This window comes from Narcine bancroftii, chromosome 3 (assembly GCF_036971445.1).
Source record: "Narcine bancroftii isolate sNarBan1 chromosome 3, sNarBan1.hap1, whole genome shotgun sequence".
NCBI lineage: Eukaryota > Metazoa > Chordata > Chondrichthyes > Torpediniformes > Narcinidae > Narcine > Narcine bancroftii.
Genome location: NC_091471.1, coordinates 21093267 through 21106317, shown reverse-complemented (window position 1 = coordinate 21106317; position 13051 = coordinate 21093267). Strand labels below are relative to the sequence as shown.

The 13051-nt window shown below is 43.3% G+C and overlaps 1 protein-coding gene across 2 annotated transcripts in view; it reads left to right on the top strand.

The window, feature by feature from the left end:
* Positions 1-11122, top strand: part of LOC138756995 (catenin alpha-2) — an 835014-nt gene extending 823892 nt beyond the window's left edge. For both annotated transcript variants that reach the window (XM_069923543.1, XM_069923544.1), the window contains one exon: positions 10019-11122. In XM_069923543.1, the coding sequence (XP_069779644.1) occupies positions 10019-10306 (288 nt within the window). In that variant the 3' untranslated portion in view covers positions 10307-11122. The remainder of the gene's footprint in view (positions 1-10018) is intronic.
* Positions 11123-13051: the final 1929 nt, after the last annotated feature.

Here is a 13051-nt window from a genome sequence, read left to right as displayed (position 1 = left end):
CCTTGATGAAGGCCTCAAACCTGAAACATTAGTTATGTATCTTCATTTTTGTTTATATAAAGTACATGGTTTGACCTGATGAGTTTCTCCAGCATTGTGTTTTCACTCTCTTAGTTTGGGGATGAGTTTATTCGGATATATGGTGTAGAAGATGGAGCTGCTGTCTGCTATAGGAGTAATCTCGATATTACAGGGCTGAGCATAGAACCAAGGAGGTGGTGTATGCTATTAAGCTGTCGCAATTATCTGATATTCCCATCACAGCACCATCACTCCCTCGTTTGGTTCCACCAAGCTCTTTCCTTCAGCAGCTGATTCCACCTACAAAATCCTCTCCTCCCACTTGTCTCCATTTTCTCTTTTCCTTTCAACTTTTGTCTGTTTACACTTATCATTGTCTCCAAATTCCACCCGACCTGACTCCAACTGTCAGTCCTTGATCTGTCTGTCATCTTCTGACCCCTTCCCTTTCTTTAATACTGCTTTCCTTCTCCTTTCTCAGTCATGTCGTAGGGTTTTGACCTGAAACATTGACTGTGTCATTTCCTCCATGGAAGCTGCCTGGTTTTTTTTCCTCCCCAGGGGTTTGTACTTTTGCTCGAGATTACAGCATCGGCAGTCTCCATATTATACTTGATCCCACAGATTTTGGAACTCCTTTACAATCCAACATACCTTTTTAGCCCAAATTTGCTGAAGAAACTCAGGAGGTCATGCAACATCCTGGAGGAAGTAAAGGGTAACCAACCTTTCGGGCCATAGCCCTTTGCTAAGGTGCTCGGTGCAAAACATGCAGACACACAACTGGACATTGCATACATACAGACCAACAATACATATTTCCGGACAAGTATTCGTAGATGCAAATAAATATTGCTTCAGAATTATGTCAGTCTCAGATGGTTAGTGTGAGCAGTTCCTTTAGCCGTTCAGCATGTGGGATGAAGCTGTTTCTCAGCCTGCTAGTTCTGGCTCTAATACCTTTCTATCACTTTTCTGACGGAAGCAGCTGAACGACATGGTAGGGCTCCACCATGATTTTGTACACTCGCTTTTGGCAATGATCCGAGTAGATCATGTTGATTAGGGGGACTTGGGAGTGATCTTCTCTGTCATTTTTATAATCCTGTGGGTTGACCCCTGATCCATTTTTGTGCACACTGTGGTGCAGCCTGAAACATTGGTTAATCTTTCAATGCTGTGCGACCTGCTGAGTTCTTCGAGCAACTTTTGCGTATTGTATAACAACGCCAGCATCCGCAGACTTCCCTGTTTAACTTCACAGCACCAAACGACTTTGAACTTGATTTCAGTTGTGTTCCGTTGTTCTGTCGTTCTTCTTTTGCAGCCCTCCCTTCTTTAGACTGCACTATGATCAAAGAACTCCATGCATGTTTATGATTGAATAATTACTTTTGGCTTTGAAGCTGTTCGTTCATCCCAGAGGATTTGTGCAAATTCAGCTGAGGTTAATGGGATCATATTTTCTTGGCAAGCTGAATGGGTGGACCTGGGCAGTCTCAAACCAGCTGATGTGGTGTAGCTCTGAGCGGTAAAGATTTTGAGAACTGCCCCTCCTCTCCAATTTCCTCAAAGACCCCGATGGGGGCAAGTAAAAACAGACAATTGTTGCCTTTATTTGTCGGTGTCAGTGTACGGTAGCTTATTGATAGCAAGATTGGTAACTCAGCTGAAGAGGTAGGAAAAAATCTGTTTGGAAACCTCCACAGAACCCATGAAGTACTTGACCTGTTATGTAACTTGCACTGAATATATATCCAATTTCTTTACAGAGGCAGTAATGGTTCTAACCAGTGAAATATTCTATTCTCTCACAACTCTGTATAATGAGGATACAGATAGCTCTACTCTTAATTACATCTTTCCAAATTTAAGTTGCTCTCCTCTTCACTCTCAGGTCAAAAGATTTTTTTTAAATGATCTTTTCCTTACCCCATCAATACCCTGAAAAATGTGTCTGCTAAATTTTCTCTTTCTTATTGTCTGCTCCAATGCAAATGGAGAGAAGTGGACGAAGGGGAAAAGGGACCTTCTGGGAGGCTGGCGTGAAGGAAGCTGTCAACAACACAACATTGGTCTGTTGCATTATGTGAATATCTTATATGAGAAGATGATGAATTATTCATATTTCTCAAGCGCTTGCAATATCTCGGATGATTATAAGAGCAGGAACCTGATAATGAATCTATAGTTTCTCATTCAGGAAGTACTTATTTGGTAGTGCAAGTGATTCAACCCTTCAGACAGGCTTGTTCATGGTAAACAGAAATAGTCTTTCCTAGACAGGCCCTGTAGAATGAAAACAAAGTATTCATAGATTTGCTTCTATTTAACACAAGCTGTTGGTAGAAGATGCATGTGTTTAAGAACCAAAAAGCTCTAGATCCAAGGGTAGCTTCTTTCCTGATATTATCAGACCTTTGAATGGATCTGACACTGGGAAGAGGCCATTTATAACAACACTTTTCTCTCTCCCTGCACTATGTTTTAATATTTTAAGAATCAGATTTTATTGTCTTGAGCATGTCATGAAAGTAGTTGTTTTGTGGCAGTATTACTGGTGCAAACATTGGTATAAATTACATTTTTAAAAAGTAAATCAATTGGTGCAAAAGAAAGGCATCGTCCATTTAGAAATCTGATGGCAGAGGGAGAGAAACTGTTTTTGTACCATTGGCTGTTCATCTTCAGGCTCCCATTCCTGATGGCAGCGGTGAGTAGAGGGCATGGCCTGGTGAGGGTCCATGAGGATAGATGCCGATTTCCTGATCCACCGCTTCTTGTAGATATCTTCGATAAAGACCAATGCCCATTATGTCACTGGCTGAGTTTGCAACTCTCTGTGAGTTTTTTCCAGTCCTGTGCATTGGCATCTCCATACCAGAAAATGATTCCACCAGTCAGAATGCTCTCCACGGTATACCCATAGCACGTCTTTGGTGACGTGCTAAATTTCGTCAAACTCCCCATGAAGAATAGCTTCTGGTGAGTGCATCAAGATGGAGATCCCAGTTTCAGAGACGTTGACACCCAGGATTTGAATCCACTCCTGACCTCCTCGATGAGGACTGATTCGATTTCTCTTGAATCCCCTGCTCCTGAAGTCCACAGTTTTACTAACATTGAGTGCAAGGTTGTAGTTATGACACCACTCAACGAGCTGATTTCTCTCATTCCTGACCGCTTCCTCTTCGCCATCTACGAATCTTCCGACGAGTGTGACGTCATTCGCAAATTTGTGAATGGCATTTGAATTTTGCCTAGCCACACAGTCATGGGTGTTCTCATACTCTGAACTATTTGACAACTCCCTGCACTGATTTATTTGCCTGTTTATTTATATATTTGTTCTTATTGAACTCTCTTCTGCATGAGTTGAATAGCTTAGATAGCACACAAAACAGCATTTCCTGTTTTATTTTGGTAACGTGACAAATAACTAATTCCAGTGTGCTCTAAAGATGCAAGGAGCAGCTTAAGCCAACTATCTACCTTATAAATACTCATGCTATGGTGTCATCAGTCTTGAAGCTGTCGGTATGCAGAAGGTATTGTGACATTGTTATGGGGGTGGGGGGAAATCTGTGTTAAATTGCTGTCACACAAAATGTGCAATTCCATTAAAGATATGAAACTCACTAAAGGTGTACAAGTTATCTGAAGGCGAGACTTCCTGAGTCCCTTGACAAGAATATGTTGCGATTTGAACTAATCTCAAGAAAAATGGTTGATGCTGGAATACATTGATGTGTTTTCTTTTGTGCTCTTTATTTTTTAATGCTCCCTTCTCTTTCGTCTGCCCATCTTGGTTCCCACAGGGGTTTTCACTTGTCTCAGCACTAAGGTAAATTTGTAGCTGGGATTGAGCAGAGAATCGGCTTCCGTTCATTTCATTGCTGATGAAACTTGGGTGAGATCAGGGAGCAGGAAGGAGAATTGACCTTCCATGGGAGCTCTACTATCGAGAGCCTGCCGGCCGGCTACATTGCAGTGTGGTGCGATTGCTGCCGAGAAACGGATTGGAGATCAATCCACAGGACCAGAAGAGTGGCAGAGAATATCTCTATTCTCCCCCTCACCCCTCTCCATACCCGACTCCATCAATGTGATCTACCGGGACCAAGAGGGTGTGCGGGTGTGCAAAATAATTGAGGATCCTTTCCACCCCACACACAGCATCTTTCAGCTGCTTCTGTCAGGAAAGAGATGCAGGAGTATGAGAGCCAGCACCACCAGGCTGAGGAACAGCTTCTTCACATGGGCAGTGAGAAACCTGAGCGACCAAAGGAACAGCTCAAACTAACTATCTGAAACTCTCCTATTCATGAAACAAGATTTATTTATTGATTTGTATAGATGAAATGCGTGACCTGCATAAGTTATGTCGGGTTGTATGTCTGCATATTGTGCTATTACAATCAGAGGACAATAAACTTGACATCTTGACATCTTGACTTGAGAATGATCGCCCAAAGCAACTCACTCAAATGCAAATGGCAACATATTGGGCAATGGTGAAAATTAAACTCTAAAACTGTAACTGAAATAGAAAGTCAATTATTGCAGTAATGTTGGCATCAATTCTTGCTCCATCTGGTGCTTCTCCAACTTTGTGCATTTTCTCTGTTATATAATGAGAAAATTTGTCTCATGGCTTGATTTTGCCTTCCCTACACATGGCTACACAGAACTGAGAGGCCATTTTCCTCAGCTAAAGAAAAATGACAGAAGAAAAATACATGATTAGATTAAATGTTTTTGTTAGAAAGAGGATAGAACATAAATCATTACAGCACAGTACAGGTTATCGTGCCATCCTACAGGAGCGAACACTTGAGAGTCTGAAAGCATGCACCAACAGACTTAGAGAGATTACTACAATTTAAACCAACTTCTTAACAATCTAAATTTCCCTCCCTCACACCTATAACCCTCTATTTTTCTTGCATTCAAGTGCTCATCTAAGAGGCTGATGAACATCTCTGGACCCGCCAAGTTTACAGATGTGAAGTGGACACATCGTTTTGTAAATCACAAGCTGCCAACAAATGCAGGCAGTTAAATGATATGGTATGATGTACCCAACAATTGCAGGAGGATCTTGATCAGTTGGGCAGGTGGACAGAGGAATGGCCTGATGAAAATTAATATAGAGAATTTTGAGTGGTAGCATATTGGGAAGTCCAACATTTGTAGGACCGTCACAGTAGATGTTAGAGATGTTTGGATCGTTGTAGAATTTTGAGAGATCTCAGAGTACACATACATAGTATCTTGAAAGTGGAGTCACAGTTAGATAGGATACTTAAAAAGACTTTTGGCACATTGCCCTTCAATGTGGCGAATATTCAGGGAATAGAGTATAGAAGCTGGGGTTCTGTTACAATTGTATGAGACATTGGTGAGGCTGAATTTTAAGTAAAATACTGTCTTCAGTTTTGGTCACTGAGCTACAGGAAAAATGTCAAGCTGAAGAGTGAATATTTACAAGGACATTGGCAGGACTCTCGTTTCTTTTTCCATCGCCTTGTGTGAGGACAAGATGAACAATAACTGCTGGTCTTCCCAGAGATAGTGAGATCCCAAATTATATCTGCTGAGCATTTCACTTGGGCTTGCTTAGAATCCATTCATGAAATAAATTTCACTTTCTGTGTCCAATACACAAACATGGATCAGATACTGCCGAATCAGATTGCACTTAAATCAAATGTGATGAGGCTTTTACATTAATAAGTGAATGTTCATTTTGTGGAGGTGTATGATATCAGAAACCCTGGAAATTTCGAGAGAGATGTAGTGGAAGGTGTGCCGACAGGCTGCATCGCGGTCTGGTACGGAAACACCAATACCCCTGAGCAGAGCTGGATTAACCTAGTAGCAAAAGTGACATATGCTACAGGCCCCGCGGGCCCTGCGTTCAAGTACTATGAATTATGAATTTAAACATTTTTGTTCTCATCTTTGGGCAGCGGGCTATGAGAACCACACTGATAGTCTGTGTTAATATCCCTGATTAAAGGTGATAATATTTTGATATTCGTGGTGATGGTGCTATAACGGCTGAAGCCAGAAATATAGGAAAAATTAGTACCCGTGTGGCAGAGGTATACAGCAAGAACCAGCATCCATTGAATGTGAAAGAACAAGTGAAAAGAATGTGCCCAACGTTTTATCTTAACCTTTTGTTAGGAATCTTCTGGATTTTGGAATCATTTTGATTTTTGTCCCTTTAAGCCCGCCCAAGTCATGCTGCCGTCTCTCCCTCCATCATCCATCCACACAATGTCTCTCTCCCCCCCTGAGTCATACTGCCATCTCACCCCCGCTGCCATCCCTCTTCCCATCCCGCCCTAGTCGTGCTGCCGTCTCTCCCCCCCATTTCCACCTGACGTCTCTCTCCCCCGCCCGAGTCATACTGCCGTCTCACCCCCGCCAGTCCACCTGAGTCTCGCTGCCGTCCCTCTTCCCATCGCGCCTGAGTCATGCTGCTGTCTCTCTCTCCCCCCCCCCCCCCCACCTCCCATCACTGTGTCACCGCAAGGGAAACAGCCCCCTTCTCGATTTCCCCTGCACTGGGGCTGGTACAGCAGTTTCAGCTGTGAATTATGGGTAGCAATAACGGTCAATGATCTGCCATCTGCTGGGCCAACTGAAAATGTTGCAACGCTGGATGGACATTAGTGTACGGCAATTTGGGGGTGCTTATAAAGTAGCGGTACGACATGGGATATTTCAACTGGAGTTGAGCGAGGTTCATGCTTGATGAGTAGGGTACTGACACCACTAATTAGTGATGTGGAACGCGGTGAGATACACGGGAGTTGAGTGAGGGTCACATCTGGTCATGTTTGGCTCCAAACTCCATCTTTGGTGAGCAGATGTCATCTCACGAAAAAAAGCGCATGTTTTTGGAGGTTGCCGGATTTTGGAATCCCGGATAAAGGTTAGGCACCTATAATCTAATGACATTGGTGAAAAGGCTAAACAATCTAGTTGATGGTAAAGGTGAACATTGGATAGTCAAGGGAAGTGATGAATGTCAACGTACTAATAGTGACTACTTCATCCATGCGATTGTATGACAATGAGAAGAAACCTCAGCACCTTCTGAAGTTTTAATTCACACATATTCATAAACCTACCAAGAACCAATATGCAAGAAATTGATTCAGCTCGGCAATCTATTACATCGACATGAAGAAAGTTCCTCATATAGACAAGCTTTAATTTCACTGTTGATGAACAAAAAAACAAAGGTTTTTCTGTCGATTCCCAAGTTGTGGAAGAAATGGAGACTGAACAAATGTATTGGAGCACACTTCTAGAGCGAATAATTGAAGTTGTAAAGTTTTTAGCAGAATGAGAGCTTTCACTTCCTGGTGGTGATGAAGCTGTTAGCTCCCCTTGTAAAGGAAATTACTTGTGGTTCTTAGAATTACTGGCCAAATTATTGTAAACTCTGATCAAGGATGCAACATGCCACTTAAGGGGTGAGGTGGCACTACTGTCCTTGCCTCACCTGACCGCCTTGCTCCTAGCCCCAGACATCAGTCACCACCCCCAAATCAAACTCCCGACAGAGCAACAGGGGTGCAGTGCTGCCGGAGTTCACCGGAGCATCGCTCGAGCATCCGAGCAGGCCACTTTGGGGCCACCCTGGCAGCTCGTGGAGACGATACAATGCCGGAGAAAACACCGTCTTCATTGCCCAAAATCCCCCATGCAGCAGGAACCACACTGCCAGTATCAGCGCTAGGGAAACGTGGCGTGGTTTCAGCTGCGTGGGGGTTATGGGTAATGAAGATGGACGTTGATCCCGCCGAACAGCAGCCAGCCACTGCCGTAAGTAAGTTCTGTTTCAACAAAATGTATAAGTAAGCTTTAACAGGAGGAGAGGGGAGGCACAATTTCAGTTTACGTGTAATTTCAGTGTAAGTTTAAGCGCTTCCCCCTCACTGTCCATGCGTCAGCCAGAACAATTTATGGCCCCTTCAAAATTTACTCTACAGGCCCTGCAATGCCTTAATCCAGCACTGCCCTTAAGTGTAAAGCCCTCCAAAAGATAGTGGACACAGCCCATGACATCACAGGCAAAACCCTCTCCACTATTGAGCACATCTACAGGGAGCACTGCTATCAGAGAGCGGCAGCAGTCATCAACAATCCATACCTCTCAGCACACACTCTATTCTCACTGCTGCTATAAGACTCGCACCTCCAGGTTCAGGAACGGCTGCTGCCCCTCCGTCATCAGACGAACTCAATCAGAGACGCTCAAAACAAAAATAAACTTCAGAGGGTTGTTGACTCCTGCGACATCACAGGCACCAGACTGAAAGTCTGAACAGAAGGGCTGGAGGAACTCAGCTGGTCTCGTGGCATCCATAGGAGGTAAAGCTATATTCATGATGTTTTAGGCCTGAGCCTGTCCTCAAGATATGAGTGAAAAAAGGCAGCTCCACTGCAAAATCTCTTCAAGGGATGCCTACCCTGAAGAAGTTCTCCCCTCTTCGGCCTGTCTTTTTTCACTCATACCTTGAGGAAGTGCTCAGGCCCAAAATGTCATTACCTCCAATGGACGCTGTGAGATCGGCTGAGTTTCTCCAGCATTTCAGTGTTTGTACTGTTTGAGGGAACTTGCTATGAATTAATTGGCATTTCAGCTTTATTTTAAGGCCAAGTAAAAGCAAATGGCACACAGATGAAACATTAAATTCCCCCTCATGGAGGGCTGAAAAATGTCCTCAGACATTGCATTGAAGAATAATTCTCCCTGGTGTCTACCTTCTACTAAAATCAGATTTTTTTAAATTCATTTAAACAATGTGAGCTTCTCAGGCTGAGCCAGCATTAATGACCCATCCCTAATTATCCTTGAGAAAGTGCTGCTGAGCTGCCTTCTTGAGTTGCTGCAGTCCTTGATGTGTGGATATAGTCACATGGATGGAAGGAAGGAAGCTGCAGGATTTTGATACAGTGACGGTGAAGGGACGTTGACATATTTCCAAGTCAAGGTAGAGTGTGGTTTGGAAAACAACTTCCAGCAAGTGTTCTCCCCATGCTTTTGTTCCCCTCATCCTTCCAACTGGTAGAGGACATGTTTGGAAGGTGCTGTCTTAATATTCTTGATGAGTTGCTGCATCCTGTAGATCAGTGGTTTTCAACCTTTTTCTTTTCACGCACATCCCACTTTAAGTAATCCCTATGCCATCGGTGCTCTGTGATTAGTAATGGATTGCTTAAGGTGGGATGTAGGTGGAAAGAAAAAGGTTGAAAACCACTGTTTTAATCGTGTCTGATTAACTCGTTATGTGCATGGTTTCATAGCTCCAAAGGAAATGGGCCAATGACAATTTTTCTCAAGCAAAATATTTCAGTAACAATTGGGTCTGGAGCAGTGGTTCTCAACTTTCCCTTCCCTCCCACATCCCACCTTAAGCAGTCCTTTACTAATCACCGAGCAGCGATGGCAGAGAGATTACTGACAGTGGTACGTGAGTGGAAAGGACAAGGTTGAGGACCACTACTGTAGATAGTACAATCTACTGCTGCTGTACTTCAGTAGTGGAGTCAGTGAATGGCTGTGGATGATCTGATTGTTTTCAAGTCACTTGCTTGTGGCATATCTTCTACATTACAATAGCAAATGCACTTCGTACATTAACCATACAATGTTGTGTGGACATTTTGAGATGCTAACGAAATAGTTCCTTCTTGATCTTTATTTTCACAACCATTCAAACCCATTTCTCAGAAATCAAGAAGAAGTAAATTTAGCTTGCGGACTTCTTCCCAGCTGCCAATAGTGAGCCAAAGTCACAGCCTCGCTTTGACTTCTGCACCGTTTGTTAGGTGGTTTTTATATGAAAGTTTGCACTGTAATGGTGCTGCAAAACAATGAATTTCATGACTTGTTCATGGCAATAAAAATCTGATCTGATTATTCTAAATCACTGATGGAGTCTTCTTTTCTGCTTTCTCTCTGTCTTCACAGTTGGATAGTGCGACCTCCCTCATCCAGGCTGCCAAGAATCTAATGAATGCAGTTGTTCTGACTGTGAAAGCCTCCTATGTGGCTTCCACCAAATACCAGAAAGTGTATGGCACTGCAGCTGTGAATTCCCCTGTGGTGTCCTGGAAGATGAAAGCTCCTGAGAAGAAACCACTGGTGAAGAGAGAGAAGCCTGAAGAGTACCAGACCCGAGTGAGGAGGGGATCCCAGAAGAAGCACATTTCCCCAGTACAGGCCCTGAGTGAGTTCAAGGCCATGGACTCCTTCTAGATCTGTGCAAACCTTGACAGATCTCTGACATGACTAATGATGCTTTAGTAAATTTAAGTATAAAAACATGTCTGGATGCTCTAAAAATGCAAAAAGAAATGATTGACTGATTCCTAGATAAATTGGAATCGATTCCAATGATGAGAAATGGGATTTAAATTATCGCTTTTAAAGAATATAAAACCAGGCATTGCATTGTTTGAAAACAATGACGGGCCTAAAAGAGCTAAGCAGTTTCCTAAGCTGATCAATCTTCTGTGCATTAAACTCTAGGCCTGTAATATCAATGCTTATGTTTCAAGTAATCCAGGAATGGAAATTTTAAAAAAAGACTTAAAATCCAATGTGTTCCTCTGTTTGGTGTAGTTTGAAGTTCAACATGTAACTTCGATTGCTTTTTATTTATTTTGTGATTATACTAAATGATTGGCTGTGTTAGATAGTAGGATTGTGCTTTCAAGGAAAAACTGAAACCATATTTATTTTGCAGCCACTGATGCTTTTCCCATAGCCCTGAACCCTGCTAACCAGTTGTACTGACAACACAAGTGGCAAATTAGTGAGGTTTCACTTGAATTTGAACAGTTCCCGAAACCAGATCTATCAGCAAACCTATAGAACAAGTAGACAATGACACAAAGGGGATTGTTTCACTGGGGCAAGGTCATGTGAAGGGAGTCCTCAATGAGTGGATGACTCTCTGACAATGCTGTGCTAGCCAATCAATAGTGAATGATGTGTTAGAGTGGAACATGACAGTGAATAATGTAGAATTTTGATTTGCTTAAACCGTAGGTGACTAAATATGTCTTTGTAGCCTCCTGATAGTTCAAATAAACTCTTCAATCATCTTCAGCTGGTGGGCTTGGTGTATTTTTTTTCCCTCGCATAATGACACCGCCAGTGGGCTGATATCGCCTCCAACCTTGGCGCCTCACAGTTCGGCGGGCAGCAACCTCCTTTGAAGAAGACCGCAGAGCTCACCTCACTGACAAAAGACAAAGGAGGAAAAACCCAACACCCAACCCCAACCAACCAATTTTCCCTTGCAACCGCTGCAACCGTGCCTGCCTGTCCTGCATCTCTTATACTCTTCAGTATAAGGGTATTAAAAGTTACGGAGAGAAGGCGGGGACGGGGTACTGAACTTTAAGATCAGCCATGATCTCATTGAATGGCGGAGCAGGCTCGAAGAGTCGAATGACCTACTCCTGCTCCTATCTTCTATGTTTCTATGTTTGTCAGTCACAAACGAGCCTGCAGCAGACGTGGGCATACCCCTCCATAAATCTTCGTCCGAGAAGCCAAGCCAAAGAAGAAAAGAAGAATAATGACAATTGCACTCCTTGGTAGCCAAACCTTCATGGAATTAGATTGGGAGCACCCAATTTAATCTATTAGCATGGGCAGGTACTGTTGCATGTTTGGTCACCCAGTTGACTTTGCTGGACGTTTGATCATATGACATTATGAGAACACAATGCCCACATGATAAGTTCACCTGACTTCAGTTCCCGCACTGCTTGATGATTTTGTTCCTAGATTCTCTCCAGTACTCCTTCATGGTGTAGCAAATGAGTGAGTGGGCAGGAAAGAGAAATAAGAGGTGAAGCTGAGGTGGTAGAGGCAAAAGGCAATGATAAGGAAGTTCAAAGCAGAGGGAAATAAAAAGGCTAAAGCAAATTTAAATTTTAACTTGAGACATACAGCAAGGTAACAGGCCATTTCGGCCAATGAGCCCGTGGTACGCAATTTACACACAATTAACCTACACCCTTGGTATGTTTTGAATAGTGAGAGGAAACTCGAGCCCCCGGGGAAAACCATCTCTGACACAGGGAGAACGTACAAACTCCTTACAGACTGTGCAGGATTCGAACCCCCGTCCCGATCACTAGCATTGTAAAGATATTGCACTAACCGCTACACTAACTGCGCCAAATTGGGGGGTAAAAATTAGGAGGCTGGTAACAGGTAGAAGGAGACAGGAGAAGAGAAAGAATCATAGGGAATGCAGTGATGGATATGGGTGAGGGAAGATGATCTAGAAGAGCACACAAAGTAAGGAAGGAGAATCAACAAGGTAGGGAAGGAGAAGAATTGAGCATGAAGCTGAGCAAAAGAAAGTAATCTGAATAGGGAGGAAAGAGATTGGAGGAAATTGGTAGAGCAAATCTGAAATAAAAAAGAGTTGAAGAGTGCAGCTTAAAGATGGAAGAAGTCACTGGAATCTCAAGTAAAAAAATAACCCACAACAGGAACTCAACAGGTCAAGCAGCACTTGTGGAGGCAAAGGGCTAGTCAATGCTTTGGGCTGAATTCCTCCATATGGACTGAGGTTGAGGAGAAGTCGATTGCCTGTATAAAGAGGGAGAAGTGGGGCAGGGGCTGGCAGATGAATGTTGGGCAAATGGAAAATGGTGGGACAGAAGGAGGGTCAAGAGGCAGTGGCTGATGGAGGATACATTGAGAAGAGAAGATAAGAGAGATCATGAGTGGAGCAGGGAGGGGAGGAAGGAAGTAGAAACAGGCAGTAAAACAATATGGAAACCAGAGGCTGCAGAGCAGAGATTGGATAGAGGTTTACAAGATTATGAGAGGTATAGACAGAGTGGATACGAATAGGCTTTTCCCACTTGGATTGGAGGGAGATCAGTATGAGAGGTCATAGTTTTAAGCTGAAGGGGAAAATGTTTAGGGAGAAGTTCTTCACTCAGAGAGTGGTGGGAGTATGGAATGAGCTGC